Source organism: Xiphophorus hellerii, chromosome 21 (assembly GCF_003331165.1).
Source record: "Xiphophorus hellerii strain 12219 chromosome 21, Xiphophorus_hellerii-4.1, whole genome shotgun sequence".
NCBI classification, from domain to species: domain Eukaryota; kingdom Metazoa; phylum Chordata; class Actinopteri; order Cyprinodontiformes; family Poeciliidae; genus Xiphophorus; species Xiphophorus hellerii.
In genome coordinates this window covers 25999480-26022445 of record NC_045692.1, presented here as the reverse complement: position 1 = coordinate 26022445, position 22966 = coordinate 25999480, and the positions used below count along the sequence as shown (strand labels likewise).

At 52.3% G+C, this 22966-nt stretch overlaps 2 protein-coding genes across 4 annotated transcripts in view; both read right to left on the bottom strand.

The window, feature by feature from the left end:
- lama1 (laminin, alpha 1) overlaps positions 1-17242 on the bottom strand; it is a 30993-nt gene extending 13751 nt beyond the window's left edge. Inside the window, exons 1-53 of one of the 3 annotated variants that reach the window (XM_032551424.1) lie at positions 15592-17242; positions 13820-13990; positions 13608-13720; positions 13159-13210; positions 12891-13081; positions 12165-12344; positions 12004-12093; positions 11802-11919; positions 11516-11694; positions 11336-11429; positions 11088-11245; positions 10865-11005; positions 10629-10787; positions 10462-10563; positions 10183-10397; positions 9954-10065; positions 9767-9877; positions 9577-9695; positions 9428-9514; positions 9137-9348; positions 8936-9042; positions 8683-8863; positions 8473-8609; positions 8172-8405; positions 7953-8096; positions 7648-7818; positions 7152-7337; positions 6904-7031; positions 6717-6834; positions 5844-5984; positions 5640-5758; positions 5487-5570; positions 5223-5416; positions 4999-5141; positions 4792-4890; positions 4530-4641; positions 4178-4331; positions 3897-4107; positions 3698-3814; positions 3460-3623; positions 3245-3383; positions 3074-3176; positions 2751-2867; positions 2482-2655; positions 2251-2405; positions 1542-1685; positions 1326-1459; positions 1098-1251; positions 905-1029; positions 674-824; positions 453-597; positions 238-379; positions 47-161 (exon numbers count right to left, since the gene is read on the bottom strand). In XM_032551424.1, the coding sequence (XP_032407315.1) occupies positions 47-161; positions 238-379; positions 453-597; positions 674-824; positions 905-1029; positions 1098-1251; positions 1326-1459; positions 1542-1685; positions 2251-2405; positions 2482-2655; positions 2751-2867; positions 3074-3176; positions 3245-3383; positions 3460-3623; positions 3698-3814; positions 3897-4107; positions 4178-4331; positions 4530-4641; positions 4792-4890; positions 4999-5141; positions 5223-5416; positions 5487-5570; positions 5640-5758; positions 5844-5984; positions 6717-6834; positions 6904-7031; positions 7152-7337; positions 7648-7818; positions 7953-8096; positions 8172-8405; positions 8473-8609; positions 8683-8863; positions 8936-9042; positions 9137-9348; positions 9428-9514; positions 9577-9695; positions 9767-9877; positions 9954-10065; positions 10183-10397; positions 10462-10563; positions 10629-10787; positions 10865-11005; positions 11088-11245; positions 11336-11429; positions 11516-11694; positions 11802-11919; positions 12004-12093; positions 12165-12344; positions 12891-13081; positions 13159-13210; positions 13608-13720; positions 13820-13990; positions 15592-15652 (7407 nt within the window). In that variant the 5' untranslated portion in view covers positions 15653-17242. The remainder of the gene's footprint in view (positions 1-46; positions 162-237; positions 380-452; positions 598-673; positions 825-904; positions 1030-1097; positions 1252-1325; positions 1460-1541; positions 1686-2250; positions 2406-2481; positions 2656-2750; positions 2868-3073; positions 3177-3244; positions 3384-3459; positions 3624-3697; positions 3815-3896; positions 4108-4177; positions 4332-4529; positions 4642-4791; positions 4891-4998; positions 5142-5222; positions 5417-5486; positions 5571-5639; positions 5759-5843; positions 5985-6716; positions 6835-6903; positions 7032-7151; positions 7338-7647; positions 7819-7952; positions 8097-8171; positions 8406-8472; positions 8610-8682; positions 8864-8935; positions 9043-9136; positions 9349-9427; positions 9515-9576; positions 9696-9766; positions 9878-9953; positions 10066-10182; positions 10398-10461; positions 10564-10628; positions 10788-10864; positions 11006-11087; positions 11246-11335; positions 11430-11515; positions 11695-11801; positions 11920-12003; positions 12094-12164; positions 12345-12890; positions 13082-13158; positions 13211-13607; positions 13721-13819; positions 13991-15591) is intronic. The other 2 variants (XM_032551425.1, XM_032551426.1) reach the window with 2 other exon arrangements.
- Positions 17243-17333: 91 nt separating this feature from the next.
- Positions 17334-22952, bottom strand: eci2 (enoyl-CoA delta isomerase 2). The gene is made up of 11 exons (XM_032551440.1): positions 22786-22952; positions 21945-22003; positions 21753-21856; positions 20596-20694; positions 20195-20386; positions 20036-20105; positions 19634-19736; positions 18963-19083; positions 18618-18707; positions 18405-18548; positions 17334-17844 (listed from the first exon to the last, which is right to left on the bottom strand). Exons 1-11 carry the CDS (start codon positions 22839-22841, stop codon positions 17689-17691), a joined length of 1194 nt encoding a protein of 397 aa, XP_032407331.1. The 5' UTR covers positions 22842-22952; the 3' UTR covers positions 17334-17688.
- Positions 22953-22966: the final 14 nt, after the last annotated feature.

Here is a 22966-nt window from a genome sequence, read left to right as displayed (position 1 = left end):
GTTATTGACTCCTGTAAGGAACCTAATCTAACTCCAGGTAACCGACCTTCAGAACGCAACCCTTCCGGACCCCGAATGCGTCCCTCAGCAGGTCAAAGTTCGAACGAGCAATCTCCACATTCTTTATACAGCCAACGTATGCCCGGGACACCACCTGTCGCCTAGCAACCACAGAGACGGTCAGGTGAGGACAGAATAGATGTCCACATCGTCTCATGTGATCTTCAGCTAACCCACCTGATCGCTCTGGATGAAGGAAACCCTCCGATGTAGATGGGGTCCAGGTCATAGCGGTTCAGGTCTGAAGCGGTTCCTGGAGACTCGGCCTCCAAAACCTCCTTCTCCGATGATTGGCCTGCCGCCATGACGGACAGGTAACCTGGACAGAGCCGGAGTCCCCAGTCAGCGGGACGTCCACCTGAAGCAGTCGGCCGCTGGGTTCCTGGATCTACCTTTGCGCTTGTTCCTCTGCAGGGTGACCTTGAACCAAACTCCAGTGTTGTACTTCCTGTTGGAGGTCTGGACCAGAGCCCCCGAGCCCAGGTCAAACGCCAGACGGACATGACCCTCAACCAGTTCTAGAGACAGGAAGTCCCTCTGAAGGAGACAGGAAGTGAAGTCTTTGTGTGTGTCCCTCCAGAGTAAAAGCCTTTGATGTTTGTGTGTGTGGTACCGTGTTGTTGGAGGCCAGGTAGAGCAGCAGTCCTCCTGGAGACAGAGTCTTAAACAGCAGGACAACGGAGGTGGATGTGGCTTTCAGAGACTTCTGGACCACAGAGAACCCCGAGCCATCAAAGTAGAAAGATGTCTCCTCTGCTTGGGGACTGGGACACATGCACGTGGACGGAGACAGGTGAGAAGGAGCTCGGTGCCGTTAAGCGCGTTGTGTTGATCTGAAGTTTACCTGCTGAAGCAGCCTCCACACCGGCCCTCCCGACTGACGTAGCTCCACAGGCCGATGTTCCGCTCGTTCAGCGAAGCTTCCCCCAGGCATCCCTGGAAGGAGGACGAGTGCAGCCCTGCAGGACGCTGCCGTAACACACGCAGTTATCACCTGACAGTCCTGACACACACCTGTCCACCTGACGGAGGGCTACCTGAGTGAGAGCTCCCATTCCTCCGATGTGAATCACCGTGTTTCTGTCAATGTCCAAAACTCGCGATGATCCTGGAGAAGAGGATGTCACTGCTGGCAGAGGAGCCGACCCAGAGTCCAGCTGTCGGACGGACAGAGCGGCGTGCGCCCCGAACCTGATGACATCACAGATTACATCATCAGTCAGACAGAAGGAGTCAGAATCCAGATCTGTTCAGAGGTTTCCTACCGCGTAGCGTTGATTTTGGTCCATCGGTTGTTGGCGATGTCTGTTTCAGGAAACTGCAGTCGGGTTGTTCCAGAACCCAGGTTCCACAGCAAGGAAACCTTCCCATGATGCATTTCTACTGCCAGGAAGTCCACCTGAACCAAGAACACAGCAGGCTTAGGTCGCAGAATGAATCCTGATGGGTGTGTGTGTGTGTGTGTGTGTGTGTGGCTGTACTGTGGTGTTGCTGCCCAGGTAGAACAGCAGGTTGGTTGGACGGGAAGTCTTCAGAACCAGACTCATAGTGTTGACGTTGCTGGACTGAACCGGCGGTTTGTAGGATCGGACGCAGTTTCTGTCTGCCTGGACCGCCACCTTTATCTGATGACATCACAAACACATCAACTTCCTCACAACAACGCAGTGACACCTAGTGGTGAAGTTGCAGATGAACATGTTCCTCTTGCATGATGAGGATGGTTAGCATTGAACCGGATGGATCAGGACCAAATGGAGAACCTCAAGGATCCATTTCAGGAACAACAAGGTTCAGAACTGAAACGTTTGTTCGTCTCTATGCTGATGAGACTGTTGTTTACTATTGTGATAAATCTGAACATATTCTATATTTAATGTTGGCAAATCCAACTGCTTCTTTATTTGGACAAAACAGCAGGAAATGGTTTTCTAACAGACAGGAAGTGCCATGATGTTTACTGTCCTTTTAGCCAATCAGAGGTCAGTTTTAGTCATACAGAGTGTACCCTTCTTGATTTTTATAACTGATAGGAACAATTCTGGATTTTTTGTTTTGTTGCTGCCAGTTCAGACCAGCTCTCTGAACTGGTCTGAACTGGTCTGAACCTTAACCAGTCTACCAGGGTCTGGGTGTGAAGCTGTCTAAACCAGTTTAAACCACCATAACCCAGTATAGACCAGTCCGTACCGACGCCGCCTGTCTTCTGGCCTGATCGATCAGTTCTCTGATGTCCGACAGATTCCTGCTCAGGGTTTCTCCCAGCATGCTCAGCGGCTTCAGTCTCTCCAACAGCTGCTGTGTGCGATGCTCCGCCTCCTCCAGCCTGCGCTGCACCTCATTGGCTGAGCAAACAGGAAGCAGGAAGTGTTATCTCCCTGCTCGGTTTTGTCGTTTTGAACCGGGTCGGCAAAGTCTCACCTGTAGCCTGGGCCCGACCCATCAAGCCGTTGGTCTCCCTCACTGTGATGTGGGTCTTTCCCACCACAGAAGAAGAGTTCTGCAGCTGCAGCCGGAGTCCCTGCAGCCTCAGCAGCGCCCCCTGCAGCCCGGAGCGAGCTTGTTCAGCCTGGAGCTGAGCCAGCCTGGAGGAACCTGCAGCAGACGGTCGGTCTCCATGACGCCACCATCACCATCACCATCATCATCATCATCCAATCACCACGCAGAACCATCATCAGGTGACTCACCTGGAGGAAGCTGCTGCAGCTCTCTGATTGGCTGATGGAGCAGACGGCTGCAGTTCTCCACGCCGTCTCTGGCCAGTTGCAGTTTGGTGGTTGCCATGGAAACACTGGCCTGCGTCTCTGAGGACAGGAAGACATTTTGATGAGCTGCTGATGTTTTCTGGCTGTTTCTAGAAGGGATGGGTTCTGTTTGACCAATGACAAGAACCAGTCAGAACCAGAGAAGAACCCAGTCAGAACCCAGTCAGAACCAGGTGTACCATGTAGCTTCTGGTAGGGGCATCAGAACTTCTTGACCTCTGACCCAGGTCCAGTTCCCAACACACCTTCAGCCATGGCGTTGACCTGCCGACTCTCCTCTAGGACCCTGGAGGAAACCTTCAGCCTGACTCCGCCCTCCGCTGCCAGCGTCCGCTCCGATTGGCCGGTCTGAAACACAGAGCGGTCAGGTCAAACGGCTCCTCCAAGGCCCGGAGCTCTGCTGCTGGGACCAGTACCAGGTGGAGGGCGAGCGAGGCAGCGATCAGGCCTGATCCAGCTTCCTGGTGGGAGGAGCCAACCCGCTGGATGACGTCATCATCCAGGAGCGCCGAGGGAGCGAGGCTTTGGGACCCGTTGACCACTGACATCATGGAACTGAAGGACGAAAGGTTTTAGTAAAGAAAACTCACCTCCCCCCCCCCCCACACACACACACACACACTCTCATCACCTATGCAGCGAGTGGGCGTGGCTCTGCAGCTGGTGGGCGTGGCCTTCGGCTCGGTGAACGCTTTCCAGAGCGCTGTTGGTTTTCAGGCCGATCAGCAAAACTTCCACGTGTTTCCTGAGCGCCGGACGCAGCTGGTCCAGCTGGCTGGCCAGCAGCTCCACCTGCTGGACAGGTAGAGGCAGCGCATCAGTCACCGCCGCCGCCGGCTGCAGGTCACCTGGTGGGCGGGGCGTCTCACCGCGCTGCGGTTGGTCAGTTGGGCTCTCAGACTGACGGCGTCCTCCTGCAACGTCTGACCGTCCTCCATCAGCTTGTGAACCGACACCAGCGCAGAACTCAGGTTCTGCCGGGCCGCCTGGCTCACACAGAACCAGAACCGGATCACATGACTGCCGGGCGAAGGTCACATGACCCACCTGTCTGCTGCTGGGCCTCACCTGAAGGTGGCGCTGCAGAGCGCCTGCAGCATCAAGGAGCTTCTCTGTCTCTGAGTTTCGCTCTGCCGCCTCGCCAAGAGGAACTCGCGCATGCTGCAGCGTTGTCATGGCAACGCCCAGGGAGTCGCTGAGGGGGCGGAGCCTGTCTTCACCTGCAGGCGACCTGGACAGAAAGTCCATCTGCAGCGAGCGGAGCAGAGCCTGGGAGAGGCTGCAGACACAGAGAAACTCACACAGCCTCTGATTGGTTTAAACCCGGGGGGCAGAGCCACGACACCCACCTGAGCTCCTGATTGGCTGCCGACCTGGCGGCTGTCAGGTTGATCCCTCTGAGACGCTGTAGTCTAGACTCCGCCTCCTCCAGACGGCCGGCGGCGTCCTCAGTCAGCTCATCGTCATTGGTCTGGTTCAGAAGCCCCGCCTCCTTCTGCAGCACTGAACCAATCAGATCGCTGGCATTAGAGTGCTGAGGAGTGAATACTTCCTGACTCGGACCGCTGCACCCAGGTGAGGATGACGAGGTAAAGATTTTTTTATTATTATTATTATTATTACTAATAATAATAATAACTATTATTATTGTTATTTATTAATGTTTTTATTATTATTCCTGGCCCTGCGGTCGTTCTTTACCCTGAATCTCGTCTTGCAGGCTGCTGACTCTCTGCAGCAGCAGCTCACTGAGGGACCAGCTGTTGTTGGTGGAGGTGAGAAAATCCCTGAGGCTCCCAGACAGACGTGTCACCTGACCAATCAGAACACAGAACACCATCATCACCTGACCCCTGACCTTTCATGTCTAGAAGTTAACCTGATCTGCCTGACATGGAGCTTCCTCCTGCTGGTGGTCATAATGTTCTGGCTGGTTGTCTCCAGGGTGGTGAAGTGTGTCTACCTGCTGCTGCAAAGCGCTGAGGTCAAAGGTCAGGTGATGCAAGTCCTCATCCAGTCTGGACAGGTGAGACGCTCCAGTTCTGTTTGGAGAAACGCTCACCTGGACACAGCAGGACACGCTTCAGTCCAGCAGAGACTCGGGTCGACTTGGAACCACTGGGCTTCCTGAAACCCGAGTCTTAAACGCTCGGACCCGGTCGCCGTTTACCTTGAAGTCTTTGGTCCGGTTCTCCAGCAGCACCAGCTGGCGGTACGGCGCCATGGCGACAGCGCTCAGGTTGACAGACAGGAAGTGGTCGTTAAGGCGGTCCAGGTCGTCAAGGAGAACGGTGCTGCAGCCATCGTCACACGCTGGTGAGAAGAGACGCAGCTGGTACCTCACGGCGCTGACACCTGTGTGTGAGTGTGTGTGTGTTGGGGGCAGTTACTCACACACACACTGCTCTTGCTGCAGGGCGTGGCGCTCCTCACACTGGTCACATGACCGACCTCTGACCCCAGGCTTGCACTGGCAGCGTCCTGTGAGGTCATCACACACCTGATGGAGGGAGCCCCACCCACTGCAGCCGCACAGCAGACAGAGCCCGCCTGGCGTGGTGGGGTTACCATGGTAACCAGGAGAGCACCTGCAGGAAGGAGAGGCCCGTGACATCACAGCGGGTGAGTCATGTGACATCAGCAGGCGTAAAGACTCACCTCTCACAGCGTCTGCCTTCATATCCTGTCAGACAGGAAGTGCAGCGGAAACCTCCGGCGGCTGAAACGCAGGAGGAACTGAAACTGGAGAGGAGACTCGTTAGGACTCGAGGTAAAGGACTCGGGTAAGCGCCAGTGAATGGTGCAGTTTACCTGTTCTCCACCAGGGGGCAGGCACACGGAGAGCAGTCACTGATGGAGCCGCTGACGTTTCCATAGTAACCCGGGGAGCAGACGTCACATCGCCGCCCACTGGTGTGATGCTGGCAGTCCTGAAAGTTTAAAGATTCATCACCAGGAGGCGCTCTTTCTGAAAGACTCGCGTTCACCCCGAGTCAACCTGAACTCGGACGTTACCTGACAGTCTCCTGTCTCCGGGTCACAAGTCGCACTGTGGTTGTTGCAGCGACATGGAAGACATGGACGCACCGTCATGGTCTTCAGACTCTGAGCAGGAAGTTCTGACTGAGGCTGGCGGAAGAAACCTGCCGAACAGACCTGCAGAAAAACGAGTCAAAAGAAAAAGAACTGATCTGATCCAGATGAGTTCTCTCTGTTAGCTTCATCTAAACCTTCATGTTGGACTTTGGACCCACCAGGAACCAGATCCTTTAAAGAACCGTCTCCTTTAGTTTTTGACATAATGACTCTACTTGGCAAACGGACCAGGACCAACAGAGACGCCTTTCAAAATAAGACACTTCATATAAACTAGAATTCTGTCATATTGGATGGATCAGGATTACCATCAGGGATTTCTGGCACTAGGCTTGTTTCTCTTGATCCGGTTCTTTTTGGAAGTTCTGATGGTTCTTCATGATGTCATAACAGGAACCTCATTGAAAAGGTTTGATTTAACCAATCAGATTTCTGACATTATCGTCAAATGTTTGATGGTCTGGTGTATGTAAACTTCTGAGTTGTGATGAACCCAGGAACCAATCAGCCTCATTGACGGCAGGGAGGAAGAAGGTTCAGTCTTTATGTAAATATCTGCCTGAACTGTTTGTGGTGATTCCTGCAGCTCAGTGTTGGATAAATCACTCTTTACGCTGATGACATCCTGCTGTTTTTATCCAAATTCAGTTGTTGTAAGCTTGATTTTTCTCTAGTTTTTGTCTGGAATCATTATTTCTGGTCTGAAAACAGATCCCTAGGGTATCCTTCTGAAGCTGTGACCGGACTTGGTCGGGTTCTGATGGAGTTCTGAGGGGTATCAATAATAATTACCTGACAGGACAGGCCGCTGTATCCTGGTGGACAGAGACACGACTCGATCAGTCTGGCCTTTTCCTGGGAGGAGTCTGACTCCGCCCTCACAGCCGTCTCCATGGTGACGTTAGAAATCCTTCATGAAAGAAGAGGAAAGTGATGTCACAGCGAGTGTGTGTGTGTGTGTGTGTGTGTGTTGGTTTACCTGCTCTGCTGGAGCTCAGTTCCATACGAGGCCTTTATGAGGACGTCCTGGACATTACTGAGGACGGACATAAAGTCCGCCCGGGTCACTGCCCTCTGAGACACCGAGTTGAAATATTTCCACATATGCTGTGAAATAGAACCAATAAGAACCAGAACCAGTCAGAACCAGAACCGGTCAGAGCCGGAACCAGTCACCTCTTGAGTTGTTTTGAAACTGATATTACACAGGATGCCTTGCTGCCCTACCTCCGTCAGCCTGATGTTGTGCTGAGTGACGATGCCGTTGCTAGGGGCAACCACATCAGTGAATATGGTGTGTTTCCTCAGGGTCCCGCCCCTCATGAGCACCTGAGGCTCCTGATTGGACAGTCCTGAGCCGTCCTCAGCGTAGAAAGTGATGATGTAAGAGAGCAGGCCGCCGTACGACATCAGCTGCACAGAAACGGGCGGATACTTCAGTCGGTACACAGAACCGGGCGGGTACTTCAGCCGGTACACAGAACCGGGCGGGTACTTCAGCCGGTACACAGAACCGGGCGGGTACTTCAGCCGGTACACAGAACCGGGCGGGTACTTCAGCCGGTACACAGAACCGGGCGGGTACTTCAGCCGGTACACAGAACCGGGCGGGTACTTCAGTCGATACACAGAACCGGGCGGGTACTTCAGCCGGTACACAGAACCGGGCAGGTACTTCAGCCGGTTCAAAGTAACCTGATCAGAAACAAACAGGTTACTGTACCTGGTTGCCTTCAGTCTGGGGGGGAAGCCTCCAGTAGAGGGGGCCAGCGAACCCACTACTGTTTAACTGGCGCGTGTCGAGCAGCATGTCGCCGCCCTGCTGGTAGACTCCAGATACTACACTCTGCTGACTGGACAGGCTGACCAATGACAGAACAGGACCCAGACCGACCTGCAGGGAGGAGACATGGTGGTTGTAGTCCATCTGTGAACTGCAGAAATAATAACTAATAATAATATGTATTATTATTATAGCATTGGTGTTGTACTGATCCATTATTGGTCCGGTATTGGTGCAGTACTCACAGGGACTCGGGTCAGCCCTCCCTGCTCCTCACAGTCTTTGCTGAATCCAGAACAGAAACAGTCAGAACATCCGTTGGGGTTCTGGTCGGACAGAGCGAACCAGCCAGAAACACACTCCTCACAGCGCCGACCCGACACGCCGGCCTGGACGGACATCAAACAGGAAGTAAAGGTCTGACTGGCTGCATCAATTGACCTGGAGCCGGTTCTGGTTCTTACCTTGCACACACACTCTCCAGACCATCTGCACTCACACACGCCGAGCGTTTTATTGCAGAACGTCTCATTGGTTCCTGCCAAGTCGCAGTCGCACGCTGAGCATGCTGGGTAACCATAGTAACCAGGTGCACAGCGGTCACATGATCTGCCAGAGAAACCGTCCCTGCAGGGACACTCTCCACTGAGCAGGTGGCACCGGGGGGCGGAGCTTCCTGCTGCGCTGCAGCTGCACGGCTGCAGGGACACAGGGGGTTACGGCCGCTCACCTGTCACAGGTGTGTGTGTGTGTGTTTGAGTTTACCTTGCACCCTGTGCTGAGGTCGTGACCCCAGTAGCCTGTCTCACACCTGTGGCAGGTGTCTCCCTCTGTGTTAGGGGGGCAGGTGCACTCTCCGCTGTCGGGGTCACAGTTTCCCCCGGTGTGATCACAGATGCATGCTGGGAGATCAGAAAGCAACCGATGAGACAGCAGAATGGCGACCGCTCGCTGACACGCCGTCAAACCTCTCACCTGTGCAGTTTCTGCCATGGTAACCGTAGTAACCACGACTACAACGATCACACTTGTCTCCAGCTACGCCCTCGGTGCAGCGGCACCGCCCATCCTGGTCACATGACTCAGAGACAGATCCTGATTGGCTGCAGCCGCAGGGCAGACAGCCACGCCCACTCTGCAGTCCGAAGAACCCCGACTGAGAAAGGAGCATTTAGCTGAGTGAGGGTGTGTGTGGGGGTGTGGGTTGGGGTGTGTGTGTGTGTGTTACCTGGCAGCGGTCACAGGTGCGTCCCGTCACATTCTCTCGGCACACACACTGACCTGTTGTGATGTCACAAACACTGGAGGAAGAGCCGTTGACATCACAGCCGCAGTCTGCAAGGACAAGCCCCGCCCACTGTCAGTGATGTCACACATAGCCCCTGCCCCCTCCAGCCTGTCAGACAGAACTGAGGGAATAGACACTCACCTTTGCAGTCCTTGGCGATGACTGCGTCGCCATAGTAACCAGGACGGCATGCCTCGCAGTGTTTCCCTGCTGTGTTGTCAAGGCAACGCAGACACTCCCCGGTCACAGCGTCGCAGTAACCAGCCTCGCTCACGTTAACGTTACCGTTACATTCACAGCTAACACAGGCCCCGCCCACCACCTGCGGGTTACCGTAGAAACCACTGGCACACCTGGACAGGAGCAAAAGGACAAACAGGAAGTCTTTCTGAGGGATCAGCAGCTGCACCTGGGAACACCTGAGACCCTCACCTCTCACAGTTTGACCCCGCGTAGCCGGGCTGGCACCGGTCACATGACACCTGACCCGACGACTCCACCACACAGGTAGGACTGAAACTGGAGAGCACAGGTGAGACCGGAGGAGACAGGTGAGACGGTCTGCTTCAGGTGGGACTCACCTGTTGGACGGCTCCGTTAGAGGACACGGACAGAGCCGGCAGTCGCCGTTGGTCGGGTCGCCATAGAAACCAGGAAGGCAGAGTTCACAGTGGGGGCCGGTGGTGTTGTGGCTGCAGCCCTGAGGCGGACAGGTCAAAGGTCAGCTGGCTGCAGGTGGGGCTCGGCTGCTGCTGATTGGTCCAGACTCACCTGACAGACTCCAGTGATGTCACAGTGGGCGGAGCGGCCGCCGCACTCACACTGCATGCAATTCCCTCCGAACAGAACCGCCCCGACCCGGTAGAACCCAGGGAGGCACGACTGGAACACACAAGCCAGGTTAGTTCGGTCCGGACCGGAACCAGGACCAGAACCGGATGATCAGATACCTGCTGACCTCACAGGAGGTTCCACTGTAACCGGCTGGACATTCACACGTCTCCACGGCGACCGCCCGAACTCCAGAACCTGAGCCAGAACTGGCGACATACAAAGAGACCGAACCGAGCCTGGAGAGCAGAACCAGACGAGACGGACAGCGTTTGTCCTGAGGGGTCCAGCAGAACCTCCTCCAGACCCGTCAGAACCATCAGAAAAAAATCAGAACCATCAGAACGTGTCCTCACCGTATCGGTCCTTCAGTGGAAGTGTTCAGATGGACCCGGACCGACAGGCGGGTCAGGTCTGTCAGAACCAGCAGCAGGTCGTGTCGTGTTACCGGGCCTCCGGTTCGGTCGTCTACGAACCGGTCCGGGTAAATCTCCATGGCAACGGGTTGCTCTGCCAGCGGCGAGAGGAAGAGGAGCAGAGGAGGCGAGAGACGAAGAGTCTGGCCGTTACCCTGGAAACAAGGCACCCAATCGTTACTGGTTAGTCTCCAGGTGCGGAGGCGGGCTCTAGCTCACCTGCATGATGACATCAGTGAGGACAGGTAGGGTCTGGTCCCGGTTGTCCGGGGCGACGTCGTAAACCACAGAGGAGACGAGCCGTCCCCCGAAGGACACCAGCTGCAGACAGCAGAGACTCAGAGGACAAGACCACCAGAACCAGCGGCGGGTCAGACCTAGCTCACCTTGTTGCCAAGGAAACGGTGGGGCGCCGCCCATACCAGCCTGTGTTTGTGTGCGACGGTGGAGGACGCATTGCTGGGGACGCCAAGGTCGTTTCCATGGACATCCAGAGCAGCTTGGATGGGGTCAGAAGGTCGGAGGACAGCGTCTGAAAGAACCACCTGGACAGAGAAACCTCCATGTCAAGGTGAGACGGGTCTGAGACAGGTCAGATCCAGGTTCAGGTGAGGTGTGTTACCTGCGTGACGGACCAATCAGAACTCTGACAGACATCAGAAACACCAAAGCAGAAACAGTCGGTGCAGCCCAGAGGGTTCTGCTGCTGCAGGTTGTAAAAGCCCGGTTTGCACTGATCACAGCGAACCCCCATCACGTTCACCTGAGGAGCAACCACAGGTCACAAGGTCACAAGGTCACAAGGTTACCGGAGTCCTCGGACCGCTGCTGGTGTCAGGGCTTACCTTGCAGGTGCAGGAGCTGCACGGGTCGCTGTTGGTGCTTCCTGCCAGGTTGCACTCACAGCGAGCGCAGGCGGGAAAATCCCTGAACCCGAACGCACAGCAGTCACAGCGCCGACCCGAGAACCCGTCCTTACACTGGCACTGACCCGCGGACACACCTGGACACACGGACCGCCGCCATCAGAGCCCCTGCAGGGCTCCGCTGCTGGAAGTCGGGTCAAGCATCAGGACCGGTTGGAGGAACCTACCTGGTTCTGTGTCGTCTCTGCGGCAAACCGATGATCTGGATCCTCTCAGGTCGCAGCTGCACTCCACACAGGGAAAGTCAGAGTACGGAGACGCCTGCACACATTATGACCAGCAAACCATTAACAGAACCATCAGAACCACTGGAAGCACCGACCCAACGGCCTCAGCACCGCCGGTACCTCGGCCGGTCTGTAGTATCCGTCCCTGCAGTTCTCACAGTTGGTCCCAGTTGTGTTTTGCTGGCAGTCGATACAGACTCCGCCCCCCTGGTGGACGCCATGACGGTTTAGGCTGAGGCCGAGGTCAGAGACGGTCTGGTTGTAGAAACAGTCGCTGGCTTTGTTGTGACAGTTACACTCTGAGAGGGACAGGTAGAGACAGGTAGGGACAGGTAGAGACAAATGGAGACCAAGACTGTAATCGTCCTTAATGGGGAATCTTCTGCTGTCTTTTAAGGTGTCTCACTTTCACAGGTGTTTCCTTCAGAGAGGGTTCCTGGTTGCCATGGCAGCTGATGGTAACCAGGGCAACACTCGTTACAGTTTTCCCCACAGGTGTTGTGCTCACACACACACTTCAGTTTCTGTGAAAAGACAGACAGAGGAGTTGAGCTCACCTGTCTGACAGTGTCCAGGTGCGATCTGAGCAGTTGTAGGTGTGCTGTTACCTTGGTAACCGGGTCCAGCGGGCAGCTCTGGGCATGTCCGTAGCAGATGCACATCCCGCCTACAGAGATGTCCTTGATGGAGTAAAAATACTGGGAAGAGAGCAGACAGGTGAGACCAGAGACGCTTCCTGTGCCGCCGGTCGGACCGCCGCCCGTCTTACCCTCCGGGTCACGATGGGGTCGACGTCCCGCGGGTCGTGGACGCTCAGCGTCATCAGATCAGCATTCAGCGTTCTGATTCTCTGAAGCCTCACTCTGATGTAACGAGCCGATGTAAAGTTCAAGAGGTCAGGGGTCAAATCATCTGCTCCAGGACGACCGTTGATCAGAGAGGTGTGGATCTGTGAGACAGGTAGAGGGACGGGTAGAGACAGACGGTTACAGACAGACGGTTACAGACAGACGGGTTACAGACAGACGGGTTACAGACAGACGGTTACAGACAGACGGGTTACAGACAGACGGTTACAGACAGACGGGTTACAGACAGACGGTTACAGACAGACGGGTAGAGACAGACGGTTACAGACAGACGGGTTACAGACAGACGGGTAGAGACAGACGGGTTACAGACAGACGGTTACAGACAGACGGGTTACAGACAGACGGGTAGAGACAGACGGTTACAGACAGACGGGTTACAGACAGACGGTTACAGACAGACGGGTTACAGACAGACGGGTAGACAGACAGACGGTTACAGACAGACGGTTACAGACAGACCGGTTACAGACAGACGGTTACAGACAGACGGGTTACAGACAGACGGTTACAGACAGACGGTTACAGACAGACGGGTTACAGACAGACGGGTTACAGACAGACGGTTACAGACAGACGGTTACAGACAGACGGTTACAGACAGACGGGTAGACAGCCTGTCTCACCTCTCCGTGCTCCAGTGGGTTCAGTCTGGAGTAGTAGGATGTACAGATGACCTCGGTGTCGGTCTTGTAGGTCGGCGGTCCAAATCTCGGTGTGATGTTGTAGCGATGCAAACACTCCGAGTCACTGATGGCGTAGTACTGCCAGGGGTCATAGGTCACACCATCCAGAGAGCGTTCAAGGATCCAGTTACCTGACAGGTGTTCAGAGATGAGCAGGTAAACGGACAGGAGGACAGACAGGTGAACAGTCGCCAGGTGCTGCTCTCACCTGGTCGTGGAGAATTGGCTGCTTTGATGATGATGTAAGCAACCTGAAATATCTGAACAGGTAAACAAAGTCACATGACCTGGAGGAATCAGGTTACCATGGCACCAGAGCTCTGGAGCACTCAGCAGGCTAATATTTCAATGCTAAAGTTTTGATGCTAATCTATTAATGCTAACATGATAATATTTAAATGCTAACGTGCATGCTAACCTTTCGACGCTAACACCTTTCAAGCTTACTTTTTGATGCTAATATCAATGCTGATGTTTCGATGCTAACCTTTCAATAATTATATTTCCATGCTAAAGTCTCAATGCTAACATTTCCATGCTAAGCTCACGTAATCTCAGTGCATTTCAGAAAGCAGCATTAGAGGAAGGCTAACAGAGGCTCAGGTTACCATGGTGACTGGATACCTAGTGTGGAGGTTTTGTGGTTCTTGTTCTGACCTGGTTCAGGTCCAGGGTGATGGTGACCCAGTGAAACTGACGGCCGTTCTTGATGCTCGGACTCTGCCACCACTGATTGGTTCCATCAATAGCGTTCGTGATTGGATGACGCTCTGCAAACAGAGGAGGGGGTGTTACTTCCTGTCAGCTTAGGCCCCACCCACTGGGTCCAGCCCAGTAGAACCAGACCTAGAGGTTCTGGTGGTTCTTACCTTTAGTGAGGACAGAGTTGGCGTCACATCTGGGGCAGTGTGGGTTCTTGATTCTACGACCCGGAACGTGTTCCACCAGCTTGCAGTAAACCTCTGGTTCTGGGTCCCCACATGTGGCGTTGCTGCTGATCTCTGCGTTACTGGCCAGGTTGAAGATGGCCGGGAACAGGCCTGGACCACAGAACCAGAACTGTTAGGAGCTGTTAGGACGGACGGACCTCAGAGGATCATGTGACCCCAGGGGACCATGTGACCCCAGAGGACCATGTGACATCAGAGGACCATGTGACCCCAGGGGACCATGTGACCCCAGAGGACCATGTGACATCAGAGGACCATGTGACCCCAGAGGACCATGTGACCCCAGAGGACCATGTGACCCCAGAGGATCATATGACCCCAGAGGACCATATGACCCCAGAGGACCATGTGACCCCAGAGGACCATGTGACCCCAGAGGACCATGTGACCTGATCCATGTGACTCTGTGTTGAATCAGCAGCTTCTTTTTTCTCTTTCCTTTTTAAAATTTTCCTGGTTGAACTTTTTTAATGTGAAAGTGACCTGATGTTAGGATGTCCGTCAGACCCGGTATGCGAACCAGAACCAGAACCGCTTTGCAGTAAAGCCAGTTGGAACAGAGAGAGTAGCAGCTGCAGAGGAACCTTGAGCAGAGAGCAGGTTCTGTTTGGACTGACTGAGAGCAGACTGTTGTGTCTGGTTCCTGAGGCTCGCCTTGAACTAACCCAACCAGAACCAGAACCAGAACAGAGCAGCAGCAAGGGGGAAGGGGGAACTATTCACACCCTGGGAGGCTGAAATGATTTTTCTGGCAGAGCTGAGGCATGAGAACGGATTCAACTTTATTAATGAATCAAATTCAAAACTGCATTACGGATTCCAGAGGGAGACGAAGTTCAGTCAAATCATATCATATCATATCAACTCATATCATATCATATCATATCATATCATATCATATCATATCATATCATATCATGTCTTCTGTCTCCTGATGAAGTTTCACAGCAATATGTCCTGGAAGACTCAGCAGCTCTGCTGACCCTCCTCCTTTGCTTTTGCTCCATCTGGTCATAAATGTTGAAAACTTTTTATTTTCAGGTGTTTGAGGCTGGAAGCCTCTTGACCATCATCCTGTTGACCATCATCCTCTTGACCATCATCATCCTCCTGACCATCATCCTCCTGACCATCATCATCCTCCAGCCTGGAGTGAAACATCTGCAGGGTATGAATACTTCTGAGTTCTGCTGGACTTGTTAGCCGCCATCAGCAGAACAGAATGAAGGTCACATGACTGGAAGGGGAACCAATCAGCAGCAAGCAAGGTCATCGACTCAGCTCCTGTCCACTCTTAGTTCTGATTGGACCTGGATGTGTTTGGTACCGATCCGGTTCGATTCGGACCTGCTGCCCCTAGCAGACAAAGCGGGTTCCAACCAATCAGAGAGGACCTCGTTCCACGTCCACCCTGACCTCTGACCCCTCCCCCACAGAGACCCACTCAAAGCTCCGTGGGGGAGGGGCGGGGTGAGCGGGGGAGGGCGGCCGATCGATCAGAGCTGATCACCAATCAAAGCTTAATTTAGCCATATTTGGTCCTACTTCCTGCTTCACCTCAGACAGAAACACAAAGTTCAGCAAGACACAAGAATAAAACCCAACAGAACCAAATAAAACCCAACAGAACCAAATAAAATGCAGTAAAACCCGGCAGAACCCAGTAAAACTTCTGAAAGGAAAAGTCTGACCTCTGTGCTGAGCTGCAGCCCGCTCCATCAGAACCACCATCAGCAGCAGCAGAACCTTCATCTTCACCAGAACCCGGCGGTCCAGCAGCCAGAATGAAGCTCAACTGCAGCTGAACCAGAACCGAAACAGAACTGGACCAGAACTGGAGTTTCAGAGACCCAAGTGGAGCTGAGCTGTTAACTGGGAGAGAGGAAGCAGCTCAGAGGAATGTGTTTCTGCAGAGACTGCCCCCAACACACACACACACACACACACACACACACACACACACACACTGCCTCCATTCATTCAGCACCATGTGGGGCCGGGCTGTACCATCTGACCCGATGGAGGGGGGTTTGGTTCTGAGCCTCTGTCCTCCTGCAGGGGGCGCCGCCCAGGAGGTTCTGCAGAACCTAAACCAGGAGGTCAAAGTCCAGTCCTGGAGGCCCGGTGTTCTGAAACGCTTAGATGAGCCTCTGCTGCTTCACCTGAACAGAATAATGAGGTCATGAAGGTTCTGGAGAACCTTAAGGTTCTGGAGAACCGATCCACACCAGGAGGAGGAAATGAAACCGTTTGATTCCAGTTTTGTACCTGAGGCTCATCTAAACAGCGACTGGATTTGACGGCTGCGATCCGAGCGGTCCGGTCCGGTCCGGGTTTGACACAGAACCAGTGGCCTCTGCTCTTTATTGATCTCTGACTGGTTATCCAGATGGACTCATCAGAACCAACCAGTCCAAATGGATCAATGCAGAGGAACTGCCCAGGAAGACGGTCAGAACCGGGTCAGAGCTGGACCAGAACCAGAGGAACAGAATTCTACAGAGACAGGAAAGGGTTAAAGGTCATGAAAGCTGCTCTCACAACTGTCCTCTATTGTCTCCTCTGGACTGGAACCGGCAGCTCAGAACCAGACCAGAACCTCTGACCTTGGCCACCAGGAGGAGCTGTGGGTCCAGCCAGGAGTCTGACCAAACTGAACCGGACTCAGGTTGTGGTCCAACATTAGCAAGTCCGACCAGAACCGGGAAACAGAGTCGTTCCTCCTTTAGCTCTGACCTTTAGCTCTGACCTTTAGCTCTGACCTTTAGCGCTGACCTTTAGCTCTAACCTTTAGCTCTGACCTTTAGCTCTAACCTTTAGCTCTATCCTTTAGCGCTGACCTTTAGCTCTAACCTTTAGCTCTGACCTTTAGCTCTAACCTTTAGCTCTAACCTTTAGCGCTGACCTTTAGCTCTATCCTTTAGCGCTGACCTTTAGCTCTAACCTTTAGCTCTGACCTTTAGCTCTAACCTTTAGCTCTATCCTTTAGCGCTGACCTTTAGCTCTATCCTTTAGCGCTGACCTTTAGCTCTAACCTTTAGCTCTGACCTTTAGCTCTAACCTTTAGCTCTATCCTTTAGCGCTGACCTTTAGCTCTATCCTTTAGCGCTGACCTTTAGCTCTAACCTTTAGCTCTGACCTTTAGCTCTATCCTTTAGCTCTGACCTTTAGCGCTGACCTTTAGCTCTAACCTTTAGCTCTGACCTTTAGCTCTAACCTTTAGCTCTATCCTTTAGCGCTGACCTTTAGCTCTATCCTTTAGCGCTGACCTTTAGCTCTAACCTTTAGCTCTGACCTTTAGCTCTAACCTTTAGCTCTAACCTTTAGCGCTGACCTTTAGCTCTGACCTTTAGCGCTGACCTCCAGCAGGAATAGAAAGCGTCTGATTATTTAATCAGATTACTGAGGAATATCAAAACAGAGACGTGACTCATTTATTTATTAATCATTTATTGATCTGTTATCAGAGATAAACTTGAGGTTAAACTCAGAGTTGATCAACTCTGAAAAAGTTTAAAATCATCAAAGTGTTTTAACTCCAGTCCAGACTTTAGATGTTTCCAGAACCGGTTAATTTCCATCCGACCCAACCTGTGGTTCCGGATCAGAACCTGGAGCAGCAGCTGGTCTCTGAGTTCAGAGGAGAATCCAGAGGAACCAATCAGAGTCTCTGAGGTTAAATCCAAACTGGTAGTAAATGAAGTCAGAAGGAAAAATCTACAGGATGAAGATGAGTCATCATCAGCTCTTCCTCTTCCTCCCAGAACCGGCCGGGTTCTGCCGGTCCCTCACAGTTTGGCTTTGGCCTGGAAGAAGCTCATGACGGCGTTGAAGCATTCCTCTGAGGTCCAGCGCTCCGTCAGCCGCTCCACCTCAGCGTCGTTGACGGCGTAGAGACGTTCCTTGTCCACGGACCGGACCAGCTGTTTGGACAGCGCCAGGGACTGGTGGACACAGAGACGCTGCTGTTAGAACCCGGACATCCTCCAGAACCTCAGTTCAGCTGCTGCTGTGAGCAGAGCTTGTCCTTCCACTTAATTTTATCCACTTTGTGGAATGAAACCAAAAGTATGAAGCCCTCAGCATGATGCTGCCGCCGCCATGCCTGGCAGTTCTGGTAGCAGTGAGACCGGATCCAGTCAATGGTTCTGGAGAACCACCAGGTATCATCATTGTTGTTATTCATATTATTATTATTGTTATTAATATTATCATATTATAATTAATATTATTATTAATATGATCTGAAGCTGATCTAACTTCAGAGTTTGTTTTTAATGGGAACCAAAATAAAGAAGACATTTTTATCTTCCTGATTGTTGATGAATCTCTATCGGTACCAGAACCAAACGGATCCAACATTCATGGAACCTGATTAGCAGAACCAGCAGAATGTTCTGATCCAGATGCAGATGACCCGTAGTTCTCTGAAGAACCCGTTTCACCTGGCGCCCTCTGCTGGCCGTCCCAGGCAGGTCACCGGTCCCGGTCCGGCGGCGCTCACCTGGGGAGGCAGCCGGGCGTAGGCCTTGAGCCGGGTCTGGACCTCGGACTGGAAGCTGCTGTCGGGGAAGACCTCTGTGATCAGACCCAGTTCACAGGCCCGGCTGGCCGTCAGCTTCTTGTTGAACAGCAGCATTTCACTGGCCTGCAGAGACAGTCGGAGTCAGTCGGAACCCGGCAGCAGCTTCAGGTTCTGGTGGTACCGCTCCGGTACCTTGGTGGGGCCCATTATCCTGGGGAAGGTGTAGGAGGAGCAGCCCTCGGCGCTCTGACCCAGCTGGGTGAAGGGCGTGTGGAAGGTGGCCTGAGAAACATCAACACGGTTCCCATGGAAACGGGTCAGAACCAGAAACTCAACTGGACTTCCTCTCCATCACGTCCTCATCTCTATTCCAGAAAATCTGGAGAACTAGGACTAATTTTACCAAAATAAAATGTCTGTACTGTCATTAGAGCACAGCGCCATCATCTGGTGACTAGAAGTAACTACAAAACTAACATATTATTCATACAGGATACCAGAACCAGACATGACCCGACCCGAGGTGTGTTTCTGTACCCGCTCTGTGGCGTAGATCAGGTCAAAGAGTCCCAACACGGTGACAGAGATCCCTACGGCCGGGCCGTTCACCACGGCAACCAGAGGCTTGGGGAAGTCGATGTACGCCCTGACGTACTTCCTGAGGAAACACAAGCAGACGGCCTCAGGTGGAGCAGGAGAATCCGTAAAGTCGTCACTGAGCTGAGGATCGACCCGGAACGTCTGGGTACCGGACTGAACAGAACCCTCGGATTATTCTGGTTCTGCTCTGTTAGTGGTGAAAAACACGATGATGGAGATCAGTGAAGGTTCTTATTGGAAATAGATTATAGATTAAGAACATCGACTTGTGAGAAGGTAGAAAACAGGAGGCTGCTGCCCCCTGCTGGGCTGTTCTGTGATACTGAGGGAAATAAAGAGTTTTATCGTTTCTGATACAAACTAAGCTGCAGAAACATTTTCTGATATATTACAGTAGAAAGTTTTCATTTAATGTCTGACAGCTGCAGATAAAATCCTCTTTGTCCTGATTCAGTTCCGCTACATGAGAACTAAAAACAGTGAAACAGTCGACATTTAAAAGGTCGAACTGACAGAAATCAAGCGTCTGGTTGAGTGTCAGCCAGTGAAACCTAACGGAGCAGCAGGTTCTCTGCCTGCAGCTCAGAGGAACCTCAGGTGTTGCCCACCTGAGCAGCTCTGCTCCCTGCCTGGCCATCTCCTGGACGCCTCCCTCTGAGATCTTGGTGAAGTTGGACAGGTCGTTCCCGCTGCAGTAAAAGTCTCCAGCTCCTGCAGGGAGGAAACGACAAACTGTGAGAGGAACCCATCAGAACAATGTTCTCCTGTTCTGGTTGTTTTCTCAGGGAACCTGGAACCCAGTGAGATGTTTAATGGGAACCTCCTTTGTTCAAACTGGTTTGGGTCCTTTGACCTGCTAATGGTGAGGTCCACATGTTCATTTTACTGTTCATCCCAGCAGGATGGTCTTCCTCTGATTTGGTTCCTTCAGATGGTTTTGAGCTCTTGGATCAGGAAAGTTTCGGTTCTGCAGGAAGAGCAGAACCCGGTCTGGTTCAGGTGGGTTTTACCTGTGAACACAGCGAACTTTGACTCGTCTTTAGCTGCCTGCTCCAGAGCTGCTATGATCTCGTTGTACATCTGAAAGAAGAAATCAGGGTAACAGGAAGTGAACCAGCAGGAAATGACGTCACATGACATCATAAGGGCTTCCTGGTTTCACCTCTGACCTCAGGTGTGATGGCGTTCTTCTTGGCCGGTCGGTTCAGTTTGATGGTGGTGATGTCGTCCTCCGTAGAGACCAACAGTGTCTCGTATGTGGCTCCGCCCCCAGCCGGCGTTGCAGCGACCTGGGCAGAGCTTCCTCCCTCTGCCTCCACCAGGGAGCCAATCAGGTTGCAGTACTGCTCCCTGGCTTCATCCTGATAGGTAGAAACCTTAACACTGTCAGTCGCTGGAGGAAAGTTCTGATCCACCGGTTGTTTTTACAAACGGTCCAGAACCAAAGGGACATTCTGACCTTACAGAAAGGAAACAATCCTAACAAAACAGAAAGTTTATGATTTGAAGCTTCAGCAGCAGAACCATGGATCCGATCAGAACCACAGAGGATCTGATGGACAGTCAGTACCTGAGAGATGGAGCCCAGAGATTTCCACGCATCCCATTTGACCTTGTTCACAAAGTCCAGCATTCCTGGTTTAGGAGTGTTGCAGGGACCCTGAGTGGCCTGGAGGAGGAGGAAGAACGGTTACCATGGTAACACACAGACGGTGAACTATCGACCTCTAAAAGTGTTTCTGTACAGATGTATGTATGGCACCCCCTGCTGGTTCTGTCTGAACCAAACTCAAGTTTCCTTTCAGGCCTGGAGTGAAAAGGAACCATCAGAACGCTGAGGAACAGAACCAGAGAACGCTACGCTAGGCTAGGCTACACCAGGCTAGGCTTTGCTAGGCTAGGCTACATTCCAGTTTTCCTCAGTTTCCCTGCGCCACCACAGGTGTGCTGTGGTGGCGCAGGGGGTTAGCACGCCCCACATTTGGAGGCCTTAAGCCCGCGGACGTCGCGGGTTCGACTCCCGGTCCCGACGACCTTTGCTGCATGTCCTCCTTCAAAAATGGCGCCGGCTGCCTGCAGACGCAGCTCCTGTCATGTGTTAATCTGTGTATAAAAAATTCTTGCTGTAACTGCGAAATAATTTCCCTGCTGGGATGAATAAAGTAAAAGAATAAAATAAAGAAATTCTTCTTCTTCTTCTAAACACCGTTTGGACCCTTCAACTTAAGACGACATCCAGGGGTCCAATTGTGGTCCAGAGACCAGAACCAGTCTGCAGTTCTTTGACCGGAACCAGAACCGACTTCCAGCATGCCTCAGTAACACATCCTGGAGCTTTCTGTCACCAGGCCGACGTCCTCCATCCTCCAAGCTGAGACATTGGGTCAGAACCACACAGCTGCAAAGATCCAGCCGGCTCCATGACTTGGATCCGGACCAAAGTAAGGTTCTTCCTGTGGCGCTGGTTCTGGTGCTGAACGCTGAAGGTCAAAGCTGGTTCTGACCCATCATTCATCCAGCCAGAATAACGGACCCGGTTGGTTCTGGATCACTGATGACCGATTAGCGACCAGAACATCAGATGAACTGAAGATGCTGCTGACCTCTAAATGTTTAATGATCTTTGGTTCTGAAAAGGTTCTGATACTGAGAGCCTTCAGGAACCTCCAGAACTTTCATGACCCGGGAACAGGCTGGAGAAGATCTTCACCTCCAGAACCTCCTCACCTGTTTGAACAGAGCGTAGATCTTCAGCTTGAGCTCGTTCCCCGGATCCTTCTTCAGCGCCGACAGTTTGCTCTTCGCCTGTTCGAACTGCTCCACCGTCGCACCTGAGGACAGGCAGCCAATCAGAGAACAGAGAACACCTTCCGCTCGTCACACCTGAGTGGAATCAACCTGGATCCGCTGCAGACTCACCCATCATAGGAGACGCCGTGGTCTGGAATGTCAGACTGGGAACACTGGACCTGAGCAAACTGGGGACACAGAGACATCCAGAGCTTTAAATTATGACACTATATATATATATATATGTGTGACTGTATATATATATATATATATATATATATATATATATATATATATATATATATATATATATATACAGTCACACATACATATCCCCCACCCCCACACAGCCATATTGTTCTGCACTTTGCACTGTCACATTATCTGTACTTTGCCATAATTGGACCTGCTGCTACTTCTTTGGTGTGGTTGAGTGCCTTTAGTTAATTTAGTTGTATATATTGTTATTATTATTATTGTGTGTTTGCTTATTTATACTGTATATATTTGACCTTTTGCACGGGAGCTGCAATGGAAATTTCGTTGAATTCTGTTCAATGACAATAAATGCTATCTATCTATCTATATATATATATATTTATATATATATATATATATATATTCTAATCAAACAATACTTTCACGTCCTGCCCGTAATACCTCTGCGTTCTGCCTTAGGGCCGCGACCCCCATGTTGAAGACCTGAATCCAGACTGTCAGGTTGTTTTGGTTAGGGTTTACTATCTGGGGCAAAGGTCACTGGTCTCCTGTAAGTTTCAGGTCATAAACTTTGACTGTAACTAATCTATGAGGACAAATCATTTTAATCCACCTTCAGCTCTCAGAGACCTGGTTCTGGTTCTGGTTCTGGTTCAATTAACTCTCTGACTCTTGAATCATTCCGGTTAAAGTTCAAACATCGCGATAACTGACTTGACGGACACAGACATGGTCATCATTTTAATGTTACCTGTTTAGTTTAGCAAAGCGCAACGCAGAGCAGCTCTTCAGGGCGGCAGCGGCCATCTAAACCCGGTTCCGGTCCAAAGTTCGGGAGGACAGGCAGAGAAACAGAGCAGAGAGCTAGCCCAACAGAAGCTAGTAGCGGTTAATGGAGAGGTCCCGCCCACTCCACCGCATTCTGCGCTGCT

Bases quoted from the DNA above. Each gene is read 5' to 3' on its own strand.
- eci2 (XM_032551440.1), bottom strand. From the start codon at position 22,841: ATGGCCGCTGCCGCCCTGAAGAGCTGCTCTGCGTTGCGCTTTGCTAAA. The intron at 20,106-20,194 runs GTCAGAGGTGAA...TTCTTCTTTCAG, and splicing joins AGAACGCCATCACACCTGAG to ATGTACAACGAGATCATAGC. The intron at 18,708-18,962 runs GTACAGAAACAC...GATGTTTCTCAG, and splicing joins TGATCTACGCCACAGAGCGG to GCCACCTTCCACACGCCCTT.